Below are 21,962 nucleotides of genomic sequence, written 5' to 3'. Positions count from 1 at the left end.
AAGGTTTTCAACTCTGTGCGCATTTGGGAGGCGGAAGGGCGGGGAGTCCCCCCAAGATGTCAACCACATCCCCGCCCCCTGTAACTTCCTGCCTGGTCACAAAAACTGCCACCTCCTCTACACCCACCCTTGGCTCCCAATCCCTCTCCATCCAATATTGCTGGACTTATTCTTTCTCTGGGACCGGTGTTGTCTTCATTCCAGGGCCTCCTTGCAGTCCCAACAGTGCCACTACTGAGTTCTGGCACTGCTAGGACTGAGGGACTGATGTTGTCCTACTGTTTAGTAGGCCACAAACAAGTCTGAACCGAGATTGTCAAAAGAAAACTTGGTTTATTGTAAAGCAATTATATTTACAAAGCAGGTCAGATCACAGCTGACTTTGCTCTGTCGGCCGACTTCATACAGATCTCAATAATGAACGTCCTGAGACTCCTGGTGGCCATCAGCTGAGCGGTTGTATGAAAGGTGGCTCTCTCTTAGGAACTTCAACCTTTTAACATCAATTGGATGCAAAAAGTAACAACCCCCCCCCCCACCTCCACCCCAAACTAACAACCAACCAAATAAATTCCATCGGACCAGCCACGGAGCTGAAAAGATTGTAAAAGCCGGAAGAGGAAGACCCCCAAGCTTAGACCAAGGGGTCACGAGGTGTGGAGCATGGCGGATCGAAGAGGGTTGACAATGCACAAGAACAGTAAGCTAGTCACAGCGCCAGACAAGATCAATGAAGCCTTTGTGACTTTCTACCCGGAGCTGTACACCTCTGAGCCCCCAGAGGTGGACTCGAAGATTAAGCAGTTTCTAGACTGGCTGAACATACCAGCTGTGGGGAAGGAAAAGAGGCAGGGACTGGAAGCACCGCTAGAACTTGGGGAAGTCATGGAGAGCATCAACTCCATGCAATCGGAGAGGGCACCGGGTCCAGACGGATTCCCGGTGGACTTCTATAAGCAATACACGGCAGCACTGGCCCTGCACCTGCGAGAGATGTTCAATGATTCGCTGTCGAGAGGGACCCTGCCACCCACACTGGCACAGGCTTCAACATCGCTGATCCCTAAAAAAGATAATGAACCGAAGGAGTGGGGTCATACAGAACTATCCAACCCCTAAACACTGGCGCCAAAGTCCTGGTGAAGGCACTGGTGAGGCAACTGGAGACTTGCGTGCCAGAGGTAGTCCCGGAAGATCAGACGGACTTTGTCAAGGGCAGACAGCTAATAGCGAACATCAGACATCGCTAAACGTGATTATTACCCCACCCGGGAAGGAGGCACAAGAAGTGACCATCTCCCTAAATGCAGAGAAGGCCTTCGACAGAGTTGAATGGACCTACTGGAACGTTTGGGTTTCGGCCAGGATTCACCTCCTGGGTGAAGCTACTTTACAGCGCTCCCATGGCGAGCATATGGAAAAACACCACCAACTCTGAATACTTCTGGGGTGGAGAGGCTTTCAAAGGGGAGACATAGAGCATAGAGTCTCACTCTATACGGATGACCTGCTCTTCTACGCCTCAAACCCCGTAGCCAGCATGGGGGGAATAATGGAACTCCTAAGGGAGTCGTAGCCTTCTCAGGTTACAACCTCAACCTGAACAAGAGCAAAATCTTCTCCACGATGTGCAACGGCTGCAGCGGCCGGCTTTTATAAATGAAGGCGCAAATTAATTTCAGAATGCGGGTGCGCTGCACATGCATGCCCGCTCATCAGTGCGAATGCCCAGAGCCTAGCAAGAAACACCGCCTCCTCCTGCCATCAGCACGCTGACCCAGGAGAAGATTTTTTTATAAATGCGATGCAATTTTCTTGCCTCAAGCGAGGCAGAGAGCAAACACGGACGTTACGTGCTATGGGTGCAATTGGGATTCCTCCATTATGTCAGCAGCAAACAAGCAACAGGACTGAAAAATTTAAAATGGATTGTTTTGTAATAAGAAAGAAAGGGCAAGAGACACAAACAGGCCAGAATATCACAACTAACCCTGCTGGAGATGGTGGCTCAGGAGAATCCACAGCAGGACAAAGCTGTGGCGGTGAGAGCTGTTCAGGAGAATCCACAACAGGACAAAGCAGTGCTGGTGTGAGCTCCAAGATCTCTGATGAACAACCCATACAGAAATGTAACATTGAATTATAAAGTAAGTGAGATCATGAGGACCAAGCAGGCTCACCTGTCGCATTAAAGGTGAGCGAAAAAGTTTGGGCAGCGTGAGTCACGAAAGTCGGCCAGCATGGGTCCCGAAGGTTGACTGATTGGTAAAAAAGGGTCCCCGGAAAAAAGGTTCGTAAAACACTGCCCTGCTGAACAGATATCTAACATCGGACGAACTGAGGACAGTAACTGCTGATATGTACGGACGACTGCTAGAGGAGGTAAGGACCCCACTGGTCGAGACATGGGAATAGTGGGAGAGGGAACTGGGCATGAGATAGGGGGAGGACACTAGATCGAAGCACTGCATAGGGCGAACTTCACCTCATGTGCACGACTGAGTCTAACGCAGCTAAAGGTAGTGCAGATGGCACACTTGACCAGAACATGAATGAGCGGGTTCTTCCCAGGGATAGAAGAATTTTGTGAACGGTGCAAAATAGGACCAGCTAACCACACCCACATGTTCTGGTCCTGTCCCATACTAGTCAGGTATTGGACCACCTTTTTGAGGCTATGTCCAAGGTTGTGGGGGTGAAGGTGGAGCGATGCCCAATAGTGGCGGTCTTTGGGGTTTCGGAATGGCCAAAACTCTTTATGGAGAGAGGGGTTGCCATTCTTGAACCGCTGCAGTCCTTGAGGTGTAGGTACACCCACTGTGCTATTAGGGAGGGAGTTCAAGGATGTTTTCCCCAACGACAGTGCAGGAATGGTGATATAATTTCAAGTCAGGGTGGTGAATGACTTGGAGGGAAAGCTCCGGGTGATGGGGTTCCCAGGTATTTGCTGCTCGTGTCCTTCTAGAATCTAGATGGTAGTGGTCGTGGGTTTGGAAGGTGCTATCTATGGAACCTTGGTGAGTTATTAATGTGCTTCTTGTAGATGATACACATGGCTGCCACTGTTCGTCGGAGGTGGAGGGTTTGAATCTTTTTTGTGGAAGGGCGAGCAATCAAGTGGGCTGCTTTGTCCTAGATGGTGTTGAGCTTGAGTGTTATTGGAGCTGCACTCATTCAGACAAGTGAAGATTATTCTATTACACTCCTGACTTGTGCCATGTAGATGGTAGACAGGCTTTGGGGCATCAGAAGGTGGGTTACTCGCCGTGGGATTCCTAGCCTTTCACCTGCCCTGGTAATCACAGTATTAATGTAGCTAGTTCAGTTCAGTTTCTGATCAAAGGTAACCCTCAGGACGTTGATTGTGGGCGATTTTGCGATAGTAATGCCATTGAATGTCATGGGGCGGTGGTTCGATCCTCTCTTGTAGGAGATAATCATTGCATGGCACTTGTGTGTCGCAAATATAACTTGCCACTTGTCAGCCCAAACCTGGATGTTGTCCAGGTCTTGCTGCATTTGGACATCGACTGTTTCATTATCTGAGGAGTCGCGAATGGTGCTGAACATTGTGCAGTCATTCGCAAACATCCCCACTTCTGACCTCATGATGGAACGAACGTCATTGATGCAGCAGCTGAAGATGGTAGGGCCTAGGACACTACCCTGAGGAACTCCTGCAGTGATGTCCTGGTGCTGAGATGATCCTACCACCACAACCATCTTCCTTTGTGGTAGGTATGACTCCAACCAGCGGAGAGTTTTCCCCCTGATTCCCATTGACTCCAGTTTAGCTGTGGCCCCTTGATGCCAGAATCAGTCAAATACTGCCTTGATGTTAAGGGCAGTCACTCTCACCTCACCCCTGGCATTCAGCTCTTTAGTCCATGTTTGAACTAAGGCTGTAATGAGGTCAGCGCTGAGTGACCCTGACAGAATCAAGCTGAGTGTCCGTGAGCAGGTTATTGCTGAGTAAGTGCCACTTGATAGCACTGTTGATGACTCTGTCCATCACTTTGCTGATGGAGAGTAGACTGATAGGGCAGTAATTAGCTAGGTTGGATTTGTCCTGTTTCTTGTGTACAGGACACACCTGGGCAATTTTCCACATTCTGGGTAGATGCCAGTGCTGTAGCTGTACTGGAACAGCTTGGCTAGGGGTGCGGCAAGTTTTGGAGCACAAGTCTTCAGTACTATTGCCGGGATATTGTCAGTGCCCATAATCTTTGCGGTATCCAGTGCCTTCAGCCATTTCTTGATATCACGTGGAGTGAATCTGTGATGCTGGGGACCTCCGGAGGAGACGGAGATAGATCGTCCACTCGGCACTTCTGGCTGAAGATTGTTGCGAATCCTCAGCCTTGTCTTTTGCACGTATGTGCTAGGCTCCTTCCATCATTGAGGATGGGGATATTTGTGGAGCCTCCTCCTCCAGTGAGTTGTTTAATTGTCCACCACCATTCACGGCTGGATGTGGCAGGACTGCAGAACTTTGATCTGATTCATTCGTTGTGGAATTGCTTAGCTCTGTCTATTACTTGCTGCTTATGCTGTTTGGCACACAAGTAGTCCTGTGTTGTAGCTTCACCAGGTCGACACCTCATTTTTCAATATGCCTGATGTTGCTCCTGGCATGCACTCTTGCACTCTTCATTGAACCAGGATTGATCCTCTGGGTTGATGGTAATGGTAGAGGATATGCCAGGCCATGAGGTTGCAGATTGTGGTTGAATAGCACTGAAGACTTGTGCTCCAGAACTTGCCTGCTGATGACCCACAGCGCCTCATGGATGCCCAGTCTTGAGTTGCTAGATCTATTCAAAGTCTATCCCATTTAGCACGGAGATAGCGCCACTTAGCACGATGGAGGGTATCCTTAATATGAAGTTGGTCATTTCTACCGATACTGTCATGGAGCAGGCAAGTTGGTGAGGATGTTTTTTCCTCTTGTTGGTTCTCTCACCATGTGCTGCAGTCCCAGTTTAGCAACTATGTCCTTTAGGACCCCACCAGCTCGGTCTGTGGTGGTACTACCGAGCCACTCTTGGTGATGGACATTGAAGTCCCCCAGCCAGAGTATATTCTGCTCCCTTGCCACCATCACCCCTCCTGGTCCACCTCCTCCCCCTCCCCCTCGGGTGAGGCCGCATGTCCCTCCTCCTCCAGCATGTTGCCCCGCTGCTGTGCCAGGTTATGGAGGGTATGGCAGACCACCACAAAGCGTGATACACCCTGTGGGGTGTACTGCAGTGCACCACCAGGGCGGTCCAGGCATCAGACCAGCATTTTGAGCACTCCAATGAACCGCACTCAATGGCAGTACTGGTGGCAACAGTTATATTGGGTCTATGGCCTCCTCACTGGCATCATCAGCCAGGACCTCAGTGGGTACCGCTTTTCTAAAATCATCCTGGGGTGGTCCTCGAAGAAGCCGGGGTTCTCCGAGAGTCCCAGGATGTAGCTGTCACGCAAACCCCATGGAAGCGTGCAGACACATGCATGATCCGGAGTTGGTGGTCGCACACTATTTGAATGTTCAGGGAGTGGAACCCCTTCCTGTCAATGAAGGGTACTCTCTGATGCCCCGGTGCACGCAAGGCAACATGCGGCCATCAATTACCCCATGGTCCTGGCGTATCTCGGCGATGGCGGAGAATACTGCAGCCCAGGCATCTTGGTGGGCTTGGTCCAGCTCAAAATTGATATAGTCAGCTGCCCGGACATACAGGGCATTCGTGATCTCATGGAAGCACTTGTGGTCTGTAACTTGTGAAATGCTGCTCAAGCCCCCTGGAATGAACTGGTGGTATAAACGTTCAGCGCTGCAGTAAACTTAACGGCCACTGGGAGCTGGTATCCTCTTCCTCCACGGAATGCCAAGTCCGCGAGGACATGACGCAGGTTCCGCACTCTCTTTGATGAAACTGATGGCTGCCTCGGTCTTCGGGATGTGCGGTGGTCCCTGCACATGGGATGCCGCCTCCAGCTTGCATCGACACATATTATGGTGTTCGGGCCGGAAAGTGGAGCTGAGTCCAAAAAAGATCAGCCATAATCTCATTGAGGGGCCAGATGGCCTACTTCTTATGTTATGTTCTTATACTGCCTTCTCCGGCATCTGGCCGCCTGGGCTGCCACCAGCACTGCGAGGGCATCCTCTGCAGGATCAACACCACCATCCATTTTGGTATCTGTAAGGAACCGACAATCATTTAGTGCTTCCACCCCGGCACCCTCAAAGCTCCCAGGTCGCCCCTACCCTTATGTGCCCCGCCTTCTCTCAGAGTGCCATCCAGCGAGCCAGTCATGCTGGAAAACCTCGCTCAGCGCACTCATTTCCGGCCACAGCGGAGACCCTAGACCCCAGACCCCTGCCGGGAACATTAGGGAGACCGTGCTCAGGTGCCATCCTCTGATCGACACACTCACCCTTTGGTCGTGAGGATTTCTCCAGTGCTGAAGCCCAGCTCTTGGGTGTTTGATTGTTGGCCACTGCTAATATGGTGCTGATGCTTCTAGAGGTCAGGGAAACTGTTCAGGCTTCAAAGTTTGATTTAAATATGATGCGATAATCATCGTCTGAGACTTGGCACGTGTATCCACGAGAATCCACTTGAGAATATTTTGTTTCTTAAATGGTCAACAGTACCTTTATACAAAAAGATGAAAACAAACTACTGAACAGTCCATACATCACATGAACCATTAACCAACAGGGAAAAGGCACCATGCCATGCACACAAGCACCTTTTCGCTACAGAATATTGGTACAAGCACAAATATACAGCAGTTCATATAAACATTAAACAATCAACAGCACAATAAAATCACCATCCATCTGCAAAAGCATTTATCCAACACCAGCAACAAGTTACACATTCAGATCAAACTGCCTGTTTGTCCGCCTCCCGCAACTCCCAGCAGTAGACTCACAATAGTGGAAAGTCACTTGGGGGTGCGTAACTAACACTGGAAAATCACACCGACGCAGAGCGCACCAGAAGAGAGGAAGAGCTCCTCCCCTTGTCCAGCACTAGCAGCAGGTAATCTGATATCCTCCCTTTCCTTTCTCCAGGCCACAAAAGCAAAAGGGTGGCAGTAAACAAACACACAGCCTCCAGACATTAAATATTAAACAACCAACAGTACAATAAAGTCGCCAGCAAACTGCAAAAGTATTTCTTCAACAGCTTCATCAAGCTCCTCAGTCAAAGGGCAGAACGGTGGCGCAGTGGTTTGTACGGCTGCGCCAAGGACCCGGGTTTGATACTGGCCCCGGGTCACTGTCCATGTGGAGTTTGCACATTTTCCCTGTGTCTGCGAGGGTCTCACTCCCGCAACTCAAAAAGATGTGCAGGGTACGAGGATTGGCCATGCTAAATTGCCCTTGAATTGGGTACTCGTAATTTATTTTATTTTTTATTATTTTTGAAGTTCCTCAGTTGAACCGGTCTGCCTCTCTCTTTCCCCCTCCTGCAGCTTCCAGCACGAGACACCTCAACAAGTAAAAACTCATACCAATGCAGAACACATCAGAAGGGAGAAGGAGCTCCCTTCCCCTTCTCCAACGCTGGTTTGATGGCAAACTGATTTGCACCTGACGCAAATCTTGATTTTAGCCTTTCCTGCTATTTAACTACGTGTTCAGATTCCTGCCGGGCGCAATGCGGTGGTTAAATCACGCCCTACATTTGTCCCACTGTGATGAAATGCAATTCTCCCCACAACATCAGTGGGTCATATATTAGTCAGATACATAGGCAGAATTATCCAGCAGTCCTCCCACGGCCGATGTTCCCGCGGAAGAGATGGCTCACCATTGGCCACTGCCAGGATCTTCTGGCCCTGCCGGAGCCAATGGCAATTTGTATGGCTCACCTGTCACCTTCAGTGGGACCGGAAGATCCTGTCAGCAAGAAGGACCAGAAAATTCCTTCCATACACTCTACTGGGTAGTCAGATGGCATGGTCCTCTTTTCCAGCAGACCATATTATTCAGATACCTCCCTCAAATACGTTAACAACTTTCCAGATTAAATGGAACCATAAACTAACATTACTCTGCCAGTGCCTCTCAAAGGCCAGGAAGCTGCCCTACAAGTAGGCAAAACCCTTGGGGCATGATCTAACCAAATTGAAACAGAGCCCCCTGACGAGCACATTTAGCCAGGTGTTTCGCAGCGCCAAGAAACACCCCGCTTTCCATTGGGACTCTGATTCAATTCGGGGCCTCAGCAGGAACTCCCCGAAGAGGTCGCACTTAGTCCGTTTCCTCGTCCACCCACTGGAACTCCTCTGCAGGAGGCGATCGGGATGCCATCGATCTTTCGAACCCCCGAACTACCCACAATGGGCGGGATTCAGGTTGCGACGTCTTGTTAGGTCCCTTTAGATCTTGTGAGGTGTGGCAAGCTGGTTAGATCTCGAAAGAGGGATCTCACGACATCTACCAGCCACGCTGCCTTTCGAGCCCAACGCAGCTGGTAGATCGCACGTGTGATGTCCCCTTGACTCAGCAGAACTCCAGGGAAACTCATCAAATTATCCCCAGCCCCAAGTTATATGAAAATCCCATTATGTGCACAATTATCAACAGTTCTTCATATACCAATGTATTCTCTTGTATGTACCTTGTAGCAAAGCTGTACATTAACTACACAAAATATAAGCACGTGTTCTCTTTTCTTAAAGAAAACAAAAAAATCCATGCACAAGGAAGAAATACTCAATCTGGTGCACATAAAGATGGGGTTCCCAGGGAACATATCCTTTGTTGAATTTGGGACCCCAATAAATGTTCAGTTCTGTGAATTTGGGAGGTGAAGGTAGGAATTTCACCCTTTGTATTTATTATCAAGCCTATTTTTACTTGATATAAAAACATATTGGGGCTAAATTTGATAGCCCCAAAAACACAAGACGGTGTTAGGCGCTTGGCCAAGATTACAATTCATTGGAACAAATGAGGCAAATCCGGAATTGCAATTCTCAATTAACCTGCACTAGGTTCTTCTGATGTAGGCAGAACACAAACATTATGCTGCCTGTTCATTTAAATAATTGTAGGGTCATGCCCAGTAAAGGCATGTCATATTCATAACTTTAAACATGAATTGTGCTCACATGAAAGCTTTTAAAACTGTCTTTTATTGATTTAAAATGTTGAACTGTTAAAATGGCTGCCATGGTATCAGGCGACATTTGCTTATTCAACACGGACTATCAAGCTTCCAGAAAGTTCTAATTGAATTTACCTGGATGGGAGATCTGCTCCTGGAATGGAAATATCCAGACAGCACCGCTCTGTGGAAGTCTTACCTGCTGTTGTTTGAAGCTAATACAAACACAGAAGATGGGATTTTCCAGCCCCCTCCCCCACAGCATGGTTTGTAGCGGTGGAGGCAGCCTGCCATTGGCTGGGGTGGGTTTTTCCAGTCCCACCGCTGTCAACAGGTTTTCCCTTTGTTCGCCACCGCCGGGACACCCGCAGTGGACGGTGGCCGTCAGCAGCCAATGATTGCTGAGGATTACTGAGAGGCTGCTCTGGGAAGAGGCAGTTGTACTGTGAGAACATAGGACATATAATGCAGAAGGAGGCCATTTGGCCCATCGAGTCTGCACCGCCCCACTTAAGCCCTCCCTTCCACCCTATCCCCGTAACCCAATAACCCCTCCTAACCTTTTTGGTCACTAAGGGCAATTTATCATGGCCAATCCACCTAACCTGCAAGTCTTTGGACTGTGGGAGGAAACCGGAGCACCCGGAGGAAACCCACGCACACACGGGGAGAACGTGCAGACTCCGCACAGACAGTGACCCAGCAGGGAATCGAACCTGGGACCCTGGCACTGTGAAGCACAGGATGACAGCATTCATCCTCCCACAATTCCCATTCTACTAGTGCCCTTGCTGTTGGCTGTCCACGTACCATCTCCTCCACTGAAAGTCAGCAGCCTTCTACCAGCCGTGCAGCAGCACTGGGGCAGCAATGTGTAAAATCCCATCTTCCCATTTTCCTCCACCCACTTTGAGCAACCTCTCCTTCTCAGTATTGCCACTACTTATTCTCCCTGTCATACTGCAGGCCAAGGGGGATACAAACTACTGCATCGTTGCATGAAACAGGTAGCCTGAGCAGAATCCTTGAAGTGAGGCCCAAATAATTTAGAACCTGGATTTCACCGCTGGTAAACGTCAGTAACTTTAAATAGCATTAGAGCCACCAAAAACTTCTGCTAGCAATAGCAATGGAACTCAAACAGCAGTTAACCCGAGAGTAGTTGATACCTTCAAATAGAACTGATGTGGATCCATCCTGCTGCTGAATGCATGTTCAGCTGTGGGCGGTGGCCCACTGGCTGGAGCGTTGAGCTCCAAAATGGCAATGCCCCATCAGATCAATTGGCTTCTTCCATCCGTGCGAACATTTGACCCAAGACAACATCCAGCACAGCTCGCACCATAAGTGTGCGTCCTCACCACTGACTTCTGGGTGAATCTTGCACCTTCCCCTGTGGCACCTTTGATGGTAAGGTGGCATTTAATCAGATGGGAGAGTGGTGAGAGTGGCACCTTCCCGCTTCCATTTCATTTAAGTCTGTCCCACCCTGCCACCAATTGAGACCCTTAGGTTGACAATTACTGGCCACTTCAGAACCTCACCCTGCTGCTGCTGGGATTAACCCAGCAATGGGCAGGGGGTTTCACCATGCAGAGAGTATGTCTGTTCGAAGGGTACTCCCCTTCTTGCCGACTGCCTTCCACCCTGTCCTCTGCAAACCCCATCCCACAACCCCCTTTCCACCATCACTCACATTTGCCTAGGTCCCTTCCTTATCCAAGGCCTTGGTTAGGTATAGGACTAGCAGCAGGCACTACCTCCCTGGGAGGGGCTGATGAGTATACAGGAGAGCTGCTGCCGATGGTTGACCAATAGCACTTGGCAATTGAGGCCTCTAGTCCTGGGGTCCTTGATCAAGTGGAAGACCTATTAAGTGCCTGAGTCACACACAATGCGATGGACCTTCTCAAGAGGAGACGACATGGAGTTTGCCAGCTCTCCAGCTGGCAGCCAAGATGCCCATCACCTCCACAAGATTCTGCCCTTTGTTTTTGAATGGAAAGAACATCTGTATCGCTAAAGATATGGGAACTACACAAACAAATATTGCAGCCACAATGCACAGCAGGTCGAAGTGTCTATGAAAAGATGAAGTAGGTTAATATTTTGGATGAGAAATGTGAACCTATTTCTCTTTCAGCTGCTGATCAGCATGCTGTGTATTTCCAGCACTTTGCTTTATTCTAATATTCCAGTATTTGACATTTTCTTTCCCTTCTATTTGCACACTTGAATTAATGGCTGTTTAAATTAAATAGGAAATAATAGCTGTTTCAAATTTAATAGGAAATAAATTCACTACAGGCAAACAAAACATTTTGTGAAAAGAAAATAGCGTTAAGAGAATAGATGGGTGGAATATATTGAAACATTCCATTTTGTGTCATACACTACAAACTTTCCAGTTGGGAATATGTTTTTGAAAAATAATGTTTTTTTAGAAAACCATTCAAACCACGACTTGAACAATATTAATTTTGAATGTTATTTTTTTCCCCCTCAGGTCCTGAGAACAGTCAGCCAGGAAGTCCTATCCCTGCTTGCTCTCAACAACAGGTCATCCAGCACAATTCAATTAGCACTTCGACTGCCGTCAATGAGGTTGTAGGAAGCTCCACCCTCACCCAGCTGTCCAATCAAAGAACAGACCTGAACCCTATCCTCTAAATACCGTCTTCCGTCAGGCTTGTGCTGGCAGAGGGGAAACAAATCTTCTGCTCCATTCAGGACTTTTGGAATGTCAACATGACCCTGGAATTAGATACAATTTCAGGAAAAAAAGACAATTGCTTTTCATTTTAATAGTTATCAAAAAGCTATGTTTTTTTTTTACTTTAGTTACGAAAAAAAGGGAAATATGCAATTAATGTGCTAATAGCTTGGGAATGCTTTATTGCTTCTCTCATAACTTGCTGGTACCAATTTGAAGGTTCTGCTAAGAATTTTTGAACTTTCTGAATTTTATTACAATATATTTGTATATAGTCTCCATCTATTATCACCGGCAAGATCTAGATATCTAACATGACCTGGAAATTAACAACTAAATTGAGGCACCAAACAGTATGGCCATCAGTAAAGGGAAGCCTCACACCTATACTATCGACATATCACATAATGCAGCATCTATTTCTTAAAATTGTTTATTTGCACTGAAAATCAAACTTTATGAATTGAAATTAAAGAAGAGTAAGATCAACACAATATATTGAAATTTACATTATTTCAATCTGAGAAACAGGCTGTCATTTGAACTCCATTCTCAATATGAGCCATTTTGATGAATATATTATAGGTTATAATTTTCATGGTGTGTATCACATCTTAAGAATCTATCTTTCAGTCACACTTCCCCCATTTATATGAGTTTTAGGTTATCTACCACCTTTTAAGATTCACAATAAGAATGATCTACGAAACAGCTCTGCAATGTACTTAGATACATCCTATTGACACAAGGTTGTGACATCTGCCCTGTAAATCATACGTTCAGGCTACAACAGTAGTGTTCACACAAACACACATTTGTCTGGGCAAAATCTGTTACCTAAATATGAGCCTGTTGTACATCTGCTTTTCCTTCAAACTGAAAAACTGGCAGTACGGTAGCATAGTGGTTAGCACAATTGCTTCACAGTTCCAGGGTCCCAGGTTCGATTCCCGGCTTGGGTCACTGTCTGTGCGGAGTCTGCACGTTCTCCCCGTGTGCGCGTGGGTTTCCTCCGGGTGCTCCGGTTTCCTCCCACAGTCCAAAGATGTGCAGGTTAGGTGGATTGGCCATGCTAAATTGCCCTTAGTGTCCAAAATTGCCCTTCGTGTTAGGTGGGGTTACTGGGTTATGGGGATAGGGTGGGGGTATGGGCTTGGGTAGGGTGCTCTTTCCAAGAGCCGGTGCAGACTCGATGGGCCGAATGGCCTCCTTCTGCACTGTAAATTCTATGAACTAGTTATAATCCCTCTTAAGAACCAGACAGCCCTATTTATTTGAAGCAACACAAAACAATTGAAAATAGTTGTAATGTCTTGACAAATACTATTGCTCTTTGAGACGAAAGGCTGATCATTAATATTTTTTAAGTAGTTTGAGTATTTTGGCATTTTAATAATAGTTGAAACATAGTGAGAACAGACAATAATTGAATAATCTGTATGGCTTAGTGAGTGGACTGTAAAATGCACTTTTGATTCCAAGTCACAGCTTGATATTCCAGCCCGCTGATGTTTAATTTATCTTGGTGGCCTCAGTAATAGTCGGTTTTGTGACTTGTAGGTTGGAATCGCCTTCCATGGCCTAACCTGTAGCAACGTTGGAAGTGAGTTAGTAAAGCCTATTTTGGATACTATTGGGATGTGGACCAATTATAGCACAAAATTGAAGAAACAGTGGCTGATCCTGCAGTCTGGCACTGCTGCCAAGCAACTGCAATGGCAGGTAGTGCAGTTCAGAAAATTGTGTCTATAGCCTTGGGCTGTGATTGTGTAATCTCCTTGTTTGGACTTACTGTGAGTCCCCAATCACAGGGGTCAATTTTACCCAAGAGTGGGTGGGCAAGCAGAAGAGAAATGTAATGACTGGCCTACGTTTCACACCAAGGGTATCTTAACTCACATGCCTCATTTGAATGCTGATTATCTAATTGTTGCAGAGCTCAGCGAATGCCTTGTCCACCGCCAAAAGGGGCAGAATCAAAGTTGGATATTGGAGGGAAACAAGCATGAAATGGAACTACTCCACTTTAACTTTTCCCCTGCTCCAGTCCACAAAACAGAGAAAGTTAAATTTTCCCCACTGAATGAGTCTTACACTTCCCTCTATAACATTTGGATGAGAGTACTGTGTCTCGTGGAGTATGCACATGAGCTCTTTGGCATATTTCCATTGACCTCCTTCACCAAAATATTTTCCCTTGGTTGTTAAAAATTGTTACCGTGCCAATTAGTCAATAGAAGTCTGCAAAGTTAAAATCTAGCTACAAATTTGCATTTTTGACTCTCCAGCTAATTTACAGTAAATATTCAAGTATAGGCAATGCATTGTCAACAGACTAGAGTAAAATGTCCACTTCGTGGCATTTGAAACGACATTGCAAACCAGGAGACTCACATCAGCCGTGATGCAAATTTCCACCCATTCCCTACAGGGGAAAGCTCCGCACATGCACTGAACTGGTAATTTAATACCATCTGTCACATGGAGTGAATCAGGCTAAACCTAAATGCAATCCCGTTGGGATTGAATTCAGTCTAAATGATCCTGATCCAATGTAACCTCTTGGGGGAGGGGGGAGGTTTTAGTATTAACCTAGTTTTAATTTGATATATTAGTCAGGAATTTTGAAGCTCTGACGCACTGGAAAGTAATTACCCAAAGTACTATATTATAATCTTGATCTGATATTCATTCTTCAACAAAAACACTGACACTGTTAAAGAATTTTGCAAATGATCATGCTGGTAATTGATCCTTCCAATCAGATTAGAGTCATCCTTAGCTGCTTTAAATTAGATTTCTTCTCTTTGGGGAATGGGGTATTTTGAAAAGATCACTTAACCATTATCACACTGGAGTGAAGGATACAGGGGATAGGTGACCATAATATCACATCTTTGACCAATTCACTAGCCAATGAAAGAAAGAAAACATATTTTCATCAATTAATTATTGACTATGTTTTCAAAGTGTGTAAAGAAACCACACTTATTAGCAAGCAGGCAAACAGAGAACGAGCAAGGTATGTGGGACTCACTCGGTGCACAATTGCTAGAGGCAACCAAGGGCAACAACAATATCTTCGAAATGAAACTTTGTCATCTGTAAGTTGCAGATATTTTACATGAGCAAACTCCACAGGACTTAACTCCAGGTTGTTTGAGATGCCTTTTAAAAGGGCGAGTCAAATGTCAGCAGGAATGCTTACAATAGAATCACATATCCACTTATGACCCTAAAGGTTGTGTTTTGTCTTTAGCTTATGTGTAAGTCTGAAACATTTAGTGAAAGGCTACTCTGCACCCTGGGCAGATTGCTATCTCAGTATATTGTATGGAATGAGAAAAGGTAATTTGCCCTCTAAAGTCCCTTCCTTCCTCAGACCATGAACAATCCACTTTGACAGGGACTCTGTGCAGCTCCATTAAATCTCCTAAGGAAATGTTACATGACGTTTCTCCCTGCGGTAACCCAAAATGCAAATCAATTGAAACAAAATAATGGCCACGAAATTGGGTTGGGCCTGTTTTCAACCAATGAATACCCAAGCTGTGAGATCTGAAGATCGATGTAATTTGGTCCTTGGTCCTCATCAATGTTCTCAGCACTAGTCACGATTCCACAGGCAGTTTGCCCGAGGGAAAACATCAATGCTTCATATGTAGCAGCCCTCAGTTAAGATCCCGATGCCTGCCCCACTCATCAACAATTAATTTCTTGATGGAGTTCTTATCATTTTAAATGATCTAAAGCCTGTTCTTAGGTATCCGCTGGATGTCTATAACAAAGGTCCCACAAATTTCCCAATGTATGTCAATTTCTACCCCAATATGACTAAGCCTATAGGGAGCGAAGGATGTGTTTTAGGATGAAGCCAATTAAAGTTATTTTTGGTGAATACATCAATGAAGATTTGCACAGTTTTATGACTAGGTAGCAATCAAGAGTTATAACTTGTCTTCTAAAGTCATTTGAACAATTATTTTCATGTTTGCAGGCAATTTCAGCCCAAGCCACTTTAGGAAATTATGCCCAACTCCATTCTGTGTAGCATACAAGGTCATAGAGGTATACAGAACAGAAAAGGCCCTTCAGCCCATCTTGGCTTCACCAGTCAAAAACAACCACCTAACTATTCTAATCCCATTTTCCAACACTTGGCCCATAGTTTTGTATGTCCTGGGATCGCAAGTACACATCAAAATACTTCTGAAATGTTATGAGGGTCTCTGTCTCCACCATCCTTTGAGGCGGCGTGCTCCAAACTCCCATCACCCTCTGGGTAAAAAGGTTTTTCCTCCTATCCCCTCTAAACCTCACATCCCCTCTTAAATCTATGCCCTCTGGTCATTGATTTGTCCACCATGGGGAAAGGTTTGTTCCTGCCTACTCCATCTATGCCCCTCATAATTTTATACATCTCAATCATCTCTCCCTCAGTCACCTCTGCTCCAAGGAAAACAATCTAAGACTATCCATTCTCTCCTGCCCAGGCAACATCCTGGCAAATCTTCTCTGCACCCTTTCCATTGCTATCACATCCCTCCTATAATGTGAATTCCAGAACTGCACACAATACTCCAGCTGTGGCCTAACCAACATTTTACCAAGTTCCAAAAAAATCTCCCTACTCTTAAACTCTCTGCCTCAGCTAATAAAGGCAAGTATACCATATGCTTTCTTAATCATTGCATCCACCTGCTCTACTACCTTAAAGGACCAGTGTACATGCACACCAAGGTGTTCTGATCCTCGGAGCTTCCCACGGTCCTGCTGTTTATCATGTATTCTCTTGCCTTGTTTTCCTGCCCAAGTGCATCACTTCACACATCCAGATAGAATTCCATTTGCCAATGATCAGCCCATCTGACGAGCCTGTCTATATCCTCCTGTAATCTAAGGCTATCCTTCTCACTATTTACCACCCCGCCAATTTTCCTATCATCTGCAAACTTACTGATCAACCCTTCTACATTCATATCTAAATCATTTATATTAACGTCATTGAGGATCTTTGTAGCTGATGTGAGTCATGTCCATCTTGACAAATCACAGCATTAAGGAAATGTACTCAAGGCTATAGAGTAAGGTTTCACTAAAAACAACTGCTGTTCTTGTGAAAGCAATGTCAAACATAACTGTGTGAAAGAAAAGGAGTAAAGGATCTTGTATTGAAAATAGTACCCATTTACTGTTCCCATTCCCTTTTAATATAATCAGCAAATAATTCTGTTCATTAATTAACAGTCTGTAAACATCACAAAAATATAACTCACACATTTCAGAAGAAATCTTCAACATTAGAATAAACATGTGTTAAATTTAAGAATGGTTCTAAATGTAACTTTTGCCATTGAATTCATTTTGCTATTGATAACATCTTGTCTTTGTTAAGTTTCAAAGCTGCATTAATTGGATTTGACCCCACGTATGGTTGATTCTTTGCATCACATTACCTTCAAAAAATGAACCATTTTCATGTGGTATATTAAACTATAACAAAATTTGCTTGCTTCCTTTTACAAATACTGCCTGAAGGATTTGTCGAGGTTTCAAAAAACCTGTCAACTTAAAAGAATGCAAAGGGAAATCATTTCTTTATGTCTTGAGCAGCACTTTACTGAGTTGAACTTTTCCCCTGACTTTTTTCTTTTGTACTATTTCTTTTAATAGTTAGCATGTTTAACAATTTTCCTGTTACCTTCTTCAGTCTAGATTAGCTGGGGTCCATCATTCTAAGTGTTACATGTGACAATTGTTCTTCTGAATCTGTAACAGATTTAAATCTAATGAAAGAGAAGGCATGCATTATTGATGTTTAATATTATTGGACGAAGCGGTTTGCTAATAAGCTAAGAGAAAGAGCATACTGTGCTCAACTTTGACATGCATTGTATTTGTGCACTTTGTTAGTTTCCTGTATAATAGTGAATGATGGACCTGTAGCCTTGGACTACAAGGATCTACAACTGATACACTGGGCTTCAGTGGAGCCTTCAACCTTCCCGATTTTGGTTGCACTAAAATACCCAAACTAAGTTGCACAGTATTCAGCAAAATGAGACTATCTCATGTATATCTACATTGCAGAAACAGTGTTTACAATGCCTCCCATTTAATTCATGTTGTATTAATCTTTTACACTGCAATCTTGCAACTACATAAATTAACCCTGAACACATTCCTTCATCTGCAAAACTTAGTTTGTAGGGTCACAATTCTAGAATAATGATTTCCCTGCAATTATGGATATAATTTTAAAAAGAGAAGATGGAACAGGAATCGTGCACTCCGAGGCTGCATTTCTAAAACCAAGCACAACCACCGATTATAATGAATTCAAAAAGTATGGACAAAAATATTCTATTGAAACCGAGACTGCATCAAGATCAAACTTTAATTATTTTGCTGCAAGAATTGGTTTATTTATAATACCTCAGCGCAATATAGTGCAGCATGTAAAAAAATCAATTTCTTATCTACCTGAGTTTGAGTATAATCTGCTTTGAAACCACAAAACCACATTGTACTTTGGAGCGCAGGTGCTGGATAACATAAAACATTTTCTGTAAGATCATATTTCACCTAGTTCAGTACAAAATTTCAAAACTTAACAAGTGTGTATTGATTAATATCCAGTAATAATTTTTATCTCCCCATTACTAATGCACACCGCTCCTAATCTTCAGATGTATCTATGATTAACTGTCCATTGTGTCACCAGTATTGGTTGGGAGTCTTGGCATCTTCATTACTTTTTGATAAAGCATCAGTTTATGCAAAACACATCATGGAATACAAATAGAGGACTGTGTCTTTCACTATTGGGGACCAAATAAAAAGTAGTCAAGGTAGGCACAGTTTATGCTATCTGAATTTGTAAAGTGGTTAACATTCCAGAGAAAATAGATTTAATAGTTTTGAACTTGAAGTTTTTAAACTGCAAGTTGTTGGGAAAATTATTACTTGACGTTCTTGCTAACTCTCTGGAGCAAGATTATCCATTTTCTTTTCAAAAATGTTTTAACTAACATATAATACCAGCCATAAAATGGATCAATTTCAATCCAAGTGAATCTTTGTTCTAAGTGCAATGTTAAAAATCCAAATCACATATTTTAGAATTTCTCCAGTTCTTACATTCTGAAATAAAAGTTTTCAAATAGGTTCCTTTAGTATGGAAAGCATTTCATGGAAAGCACTATAAACACAGTTATGTAGATAAAGCTGTTTAGAAATAGAAAGGGTGTTTTCTTTTTGTGTTGAACAATCACAATCAGTTCTCCATTTTTCCTTGGAATGGTTATGACTAGAAAGCTTGACAAACATATATCAGATTGGAGAAGTGATATATTTTCTTTGCCGATGGAAAATTAGCAACATGATTAGAGGCATGTGGGCACTTTAGGGAGCATGGAGGTTTCACCACACATTTTGGTTTTTGAGACACTTTCCTGAATTATACATATAAGCTCCCCTATCCTGCAATGAAGGTAGTTAGACAATACCACCACTGTTAAAAGTGCAGATTGTAGGTAGTAAGAGAGCGGTGAAACTTACTTTTTGTTGTTAATTTAAATGGTGCTTTGCCTTTGTCAAAAAGCACCGTTAGAGGTGGACCACCCCACACTTGTAGCTCAGCTAATTGGAATCAATGATGTATAATAGCAATGTGGTTTGAAAGGGAAATCCATCATAACCTAATTTCTCTAAAGTCACGTCAATGCACCTGAATACACTTTAAAAATCACAGAATTAAACAGGGCCATGTGTTTGGAGTCTAAGTTGTGAAATAATAGTTTAATCTCCCAGCACATCAGCTAATCATGGAGACAGTATTCCCTTCTTTTAACCCATCTGGGATGTATTTTCGAATGCACAGATGTGGATCCACATGCTGTTGAAGCTGCTTCCACTTTGTTAGAATTCCCATACTGTTTGTTCAATAATTCAATTCAATTGCTTCAAATCCTACCCAAATCAACATTGTGACAAAATACATTCTGTCTATGCCAGCAAATTGCATTCTGTCTCTTTAAGCTTTGGTACTCATTGGTATCACAGTGTGGACAACATTCATCTTGTATCCTTCTGAAGATGTTTGTTAACCACTTTCCTTGGCACAAGGAATACATATTTGGTACATACATGTAAATACTTGTTTTGCAGCACTTATTTTTTTGTTATTGTATTTTAAGCTTATGCTTCATGAGCATATTCATATTTGAGAGTAATGACCATTAAGTCTGTTGAGCTATTTTAAAATTTTATATTTCAATAATGCTGAAAAGAGAGGTATGTTGCCAAAATGTTGTCTTGCACTCGTCAGGAAAGACAGAAGAATTACAATTTCCCAATTAGCCACAACAATTTATTCTACAAGAATGCTGATTGGTTGATTATTCAGCTCTGATTAGCCAAGGCATTATTATGAAGAAAGCAATGTAGAATTATAGGCTCCTCTTGCTCCTACACATTTCAAAAAAGGTGCAAGTCTTGAACATATTCCTTTTGTTTGCAGAGAACGAATCCCTGTGCTTGATTGTCGCTTCTAGCAAGTGTAAATGAGCCAGGTTACGAGCTTGACTGGTGATCTTAATTTGGTGTTAGTGTCGCTATTAGCGTGCTCAGAAATGTTAAGCAAGTGCTGCCCAATTGCAGAATCATATCTAACAGTGGATGCTTTGTTTTGGATTTTGCAAATGAGATTGTGTACTGTCTGTGCCTATTATGAACAACCAGATTCAAGCAGCCAATCATTGGGACATAAGGCCTACATTCCCCAGCATTGCACCGACACTGAAATAAATACACAACATTAGAAATTCTGTGATCACGGCCCAAGCTGGAATATATGATAGGCCACGACCTGGACAGGCCCTGCAAGAAGCTGCACTTCAGGCAAATTATCAATAAACACACACACAAAAGCTGGGAGATTGTTCTTTTCTCAATACCTGTTTCCATATGGACATGTGTAAATGCATTCACTATGAGAACTGTGAGATGGCAGAATGTCTTTTTTGATTGATGGCAGATCCTGTTCAAGGAAAATACCACTGGCATAGCCATTGCATAACAGCAGTGTTGGGTAGAAGTGGTATTTTCAACTAAAAGGGAGTTGCTGTCAGTTCAAAACTTCATTCTGCCTATTACACAATTGAGCAACGATGTGTATGAGTTTCAATGTCAGTCCAATGCCAAGCAGGTCGGCCATATGTTCGAACAATTGGCTAATCGAATCAAGTAGCACATTCCTTTGCGTGTTTGCAATAGACAAAATACAGAATGTACTCAACCAACCCACATCTACAAAATCCAAAATATAATGTCCACTGTTAGATGTGATTCTGCGATTGGGTAGCAATTGCTGAACAATCCTGAGTGTGCTAATATCTACACTAACAACTAATTTAAGATAATGAGTCGAGCTCAATACATTTACACTTGCTGGAAGTGGCATACGTTCTAAGGGAGGGACCCATTCTCTGCAAACAAAAAGAAGCGGCTTAAACCTTGAGCCTTTTTGAATTACAAAGAGCTTGGGGATGCAATAGCACCCTGTTGCTTTCTCCATTGCAATACCTCAGCTAATCAGAGTTGACTTGCCAACCAATCACCACCGCTTCGTACTGTAGTATAAATTATCACGATTTTTTGAAATTTAGTTTTCTTGATTTTGTCTTGAAGAATGCAAGGCAAAAAGCTTTGGCAACATGTCTCTCTTTTTTTTAGCAATATTCAAGTTCTGTACTACCAACAAGAGACAATTTTACATTTTTTTCCTCATCCGGTTAGAAAAGATGTGTATTTGTAAAAATGTTAAATATCACTGCAATGTAATTAATAAAGCACTCTGGCAATGCAGATAATACAATAAATAATTACTTCAGAATGATTATTTGTACCCAATTGCAGTTCTAATGATTCAGGGTATCTGTTATTGTTCCTATTTATTCTCTACTCATGCAGCCCCACCATTTTTGGAATCCTATTTCTTTGCATACATTTATTTTTATCATTTGTAATGCTAGCAAGGTTTGATATCTGTGGGGCAGCATTGCTCTTAGCTGCATCCTTGTGCTCTTTCTGTTGGATGGTAAAGAATGAAATAGGTGAGCAGTAATTTT

The 21,962-nt window shown here is 43.7% G+C and overlaps 1 protein-coding gene across 3 annotated transcripts in view; it reads left to right on the top strand.

Moving 5' to 3' along the window:
* Positions 1 to 21,730, top strand: part of creb5b (cAMP responsive element binding protein 5b) — a 645,202-nt gene extending 623,472 nt beyond the window's left edge. For 2 of the 3 annotated variants that reach the window (XM_072509394.1, XM_072509393.1), the window contains exon 13: positions 11,626 to 21,730. In XM_072509394.1, coding sequence (XP_072365495.1) covers positions 11,626 to 11,789 — 164 coding nt within the window. In that variant the 3' untranslated portion in view covers positions 11,790 to 21,730. Of the gene's footprint in view, positions 1 to 8,691; positions 8,826 to 11,625 lie in introns of all 3 variants that reach the window. The other variant, XM_072509395.1, reaches the window with a different exon arrangement.
* Positions 21,731 to 21,962: the final 232 nt, after the last annotated feature.

This window comes from Scyliorhinus torazame, chromosome 6, assembly GCF_047496885.1.
Source record: "Scyliorhinus torazame isolate Kashiwa2021f chromosome 6, sScyTor2.1, whole genome shotgun sequence".
NCBI lineage: Eukaryota > Metazoa > Chordata > Chondrichthyes > Carcharhiniformes > Scyliorhinidae > Scyliorhinus > Scyliorhinus torazame.
Note: the sequence above shows the minus strand (reverse complement) of the source record. Positions and strands in the feature narration are given on the sequence as shown.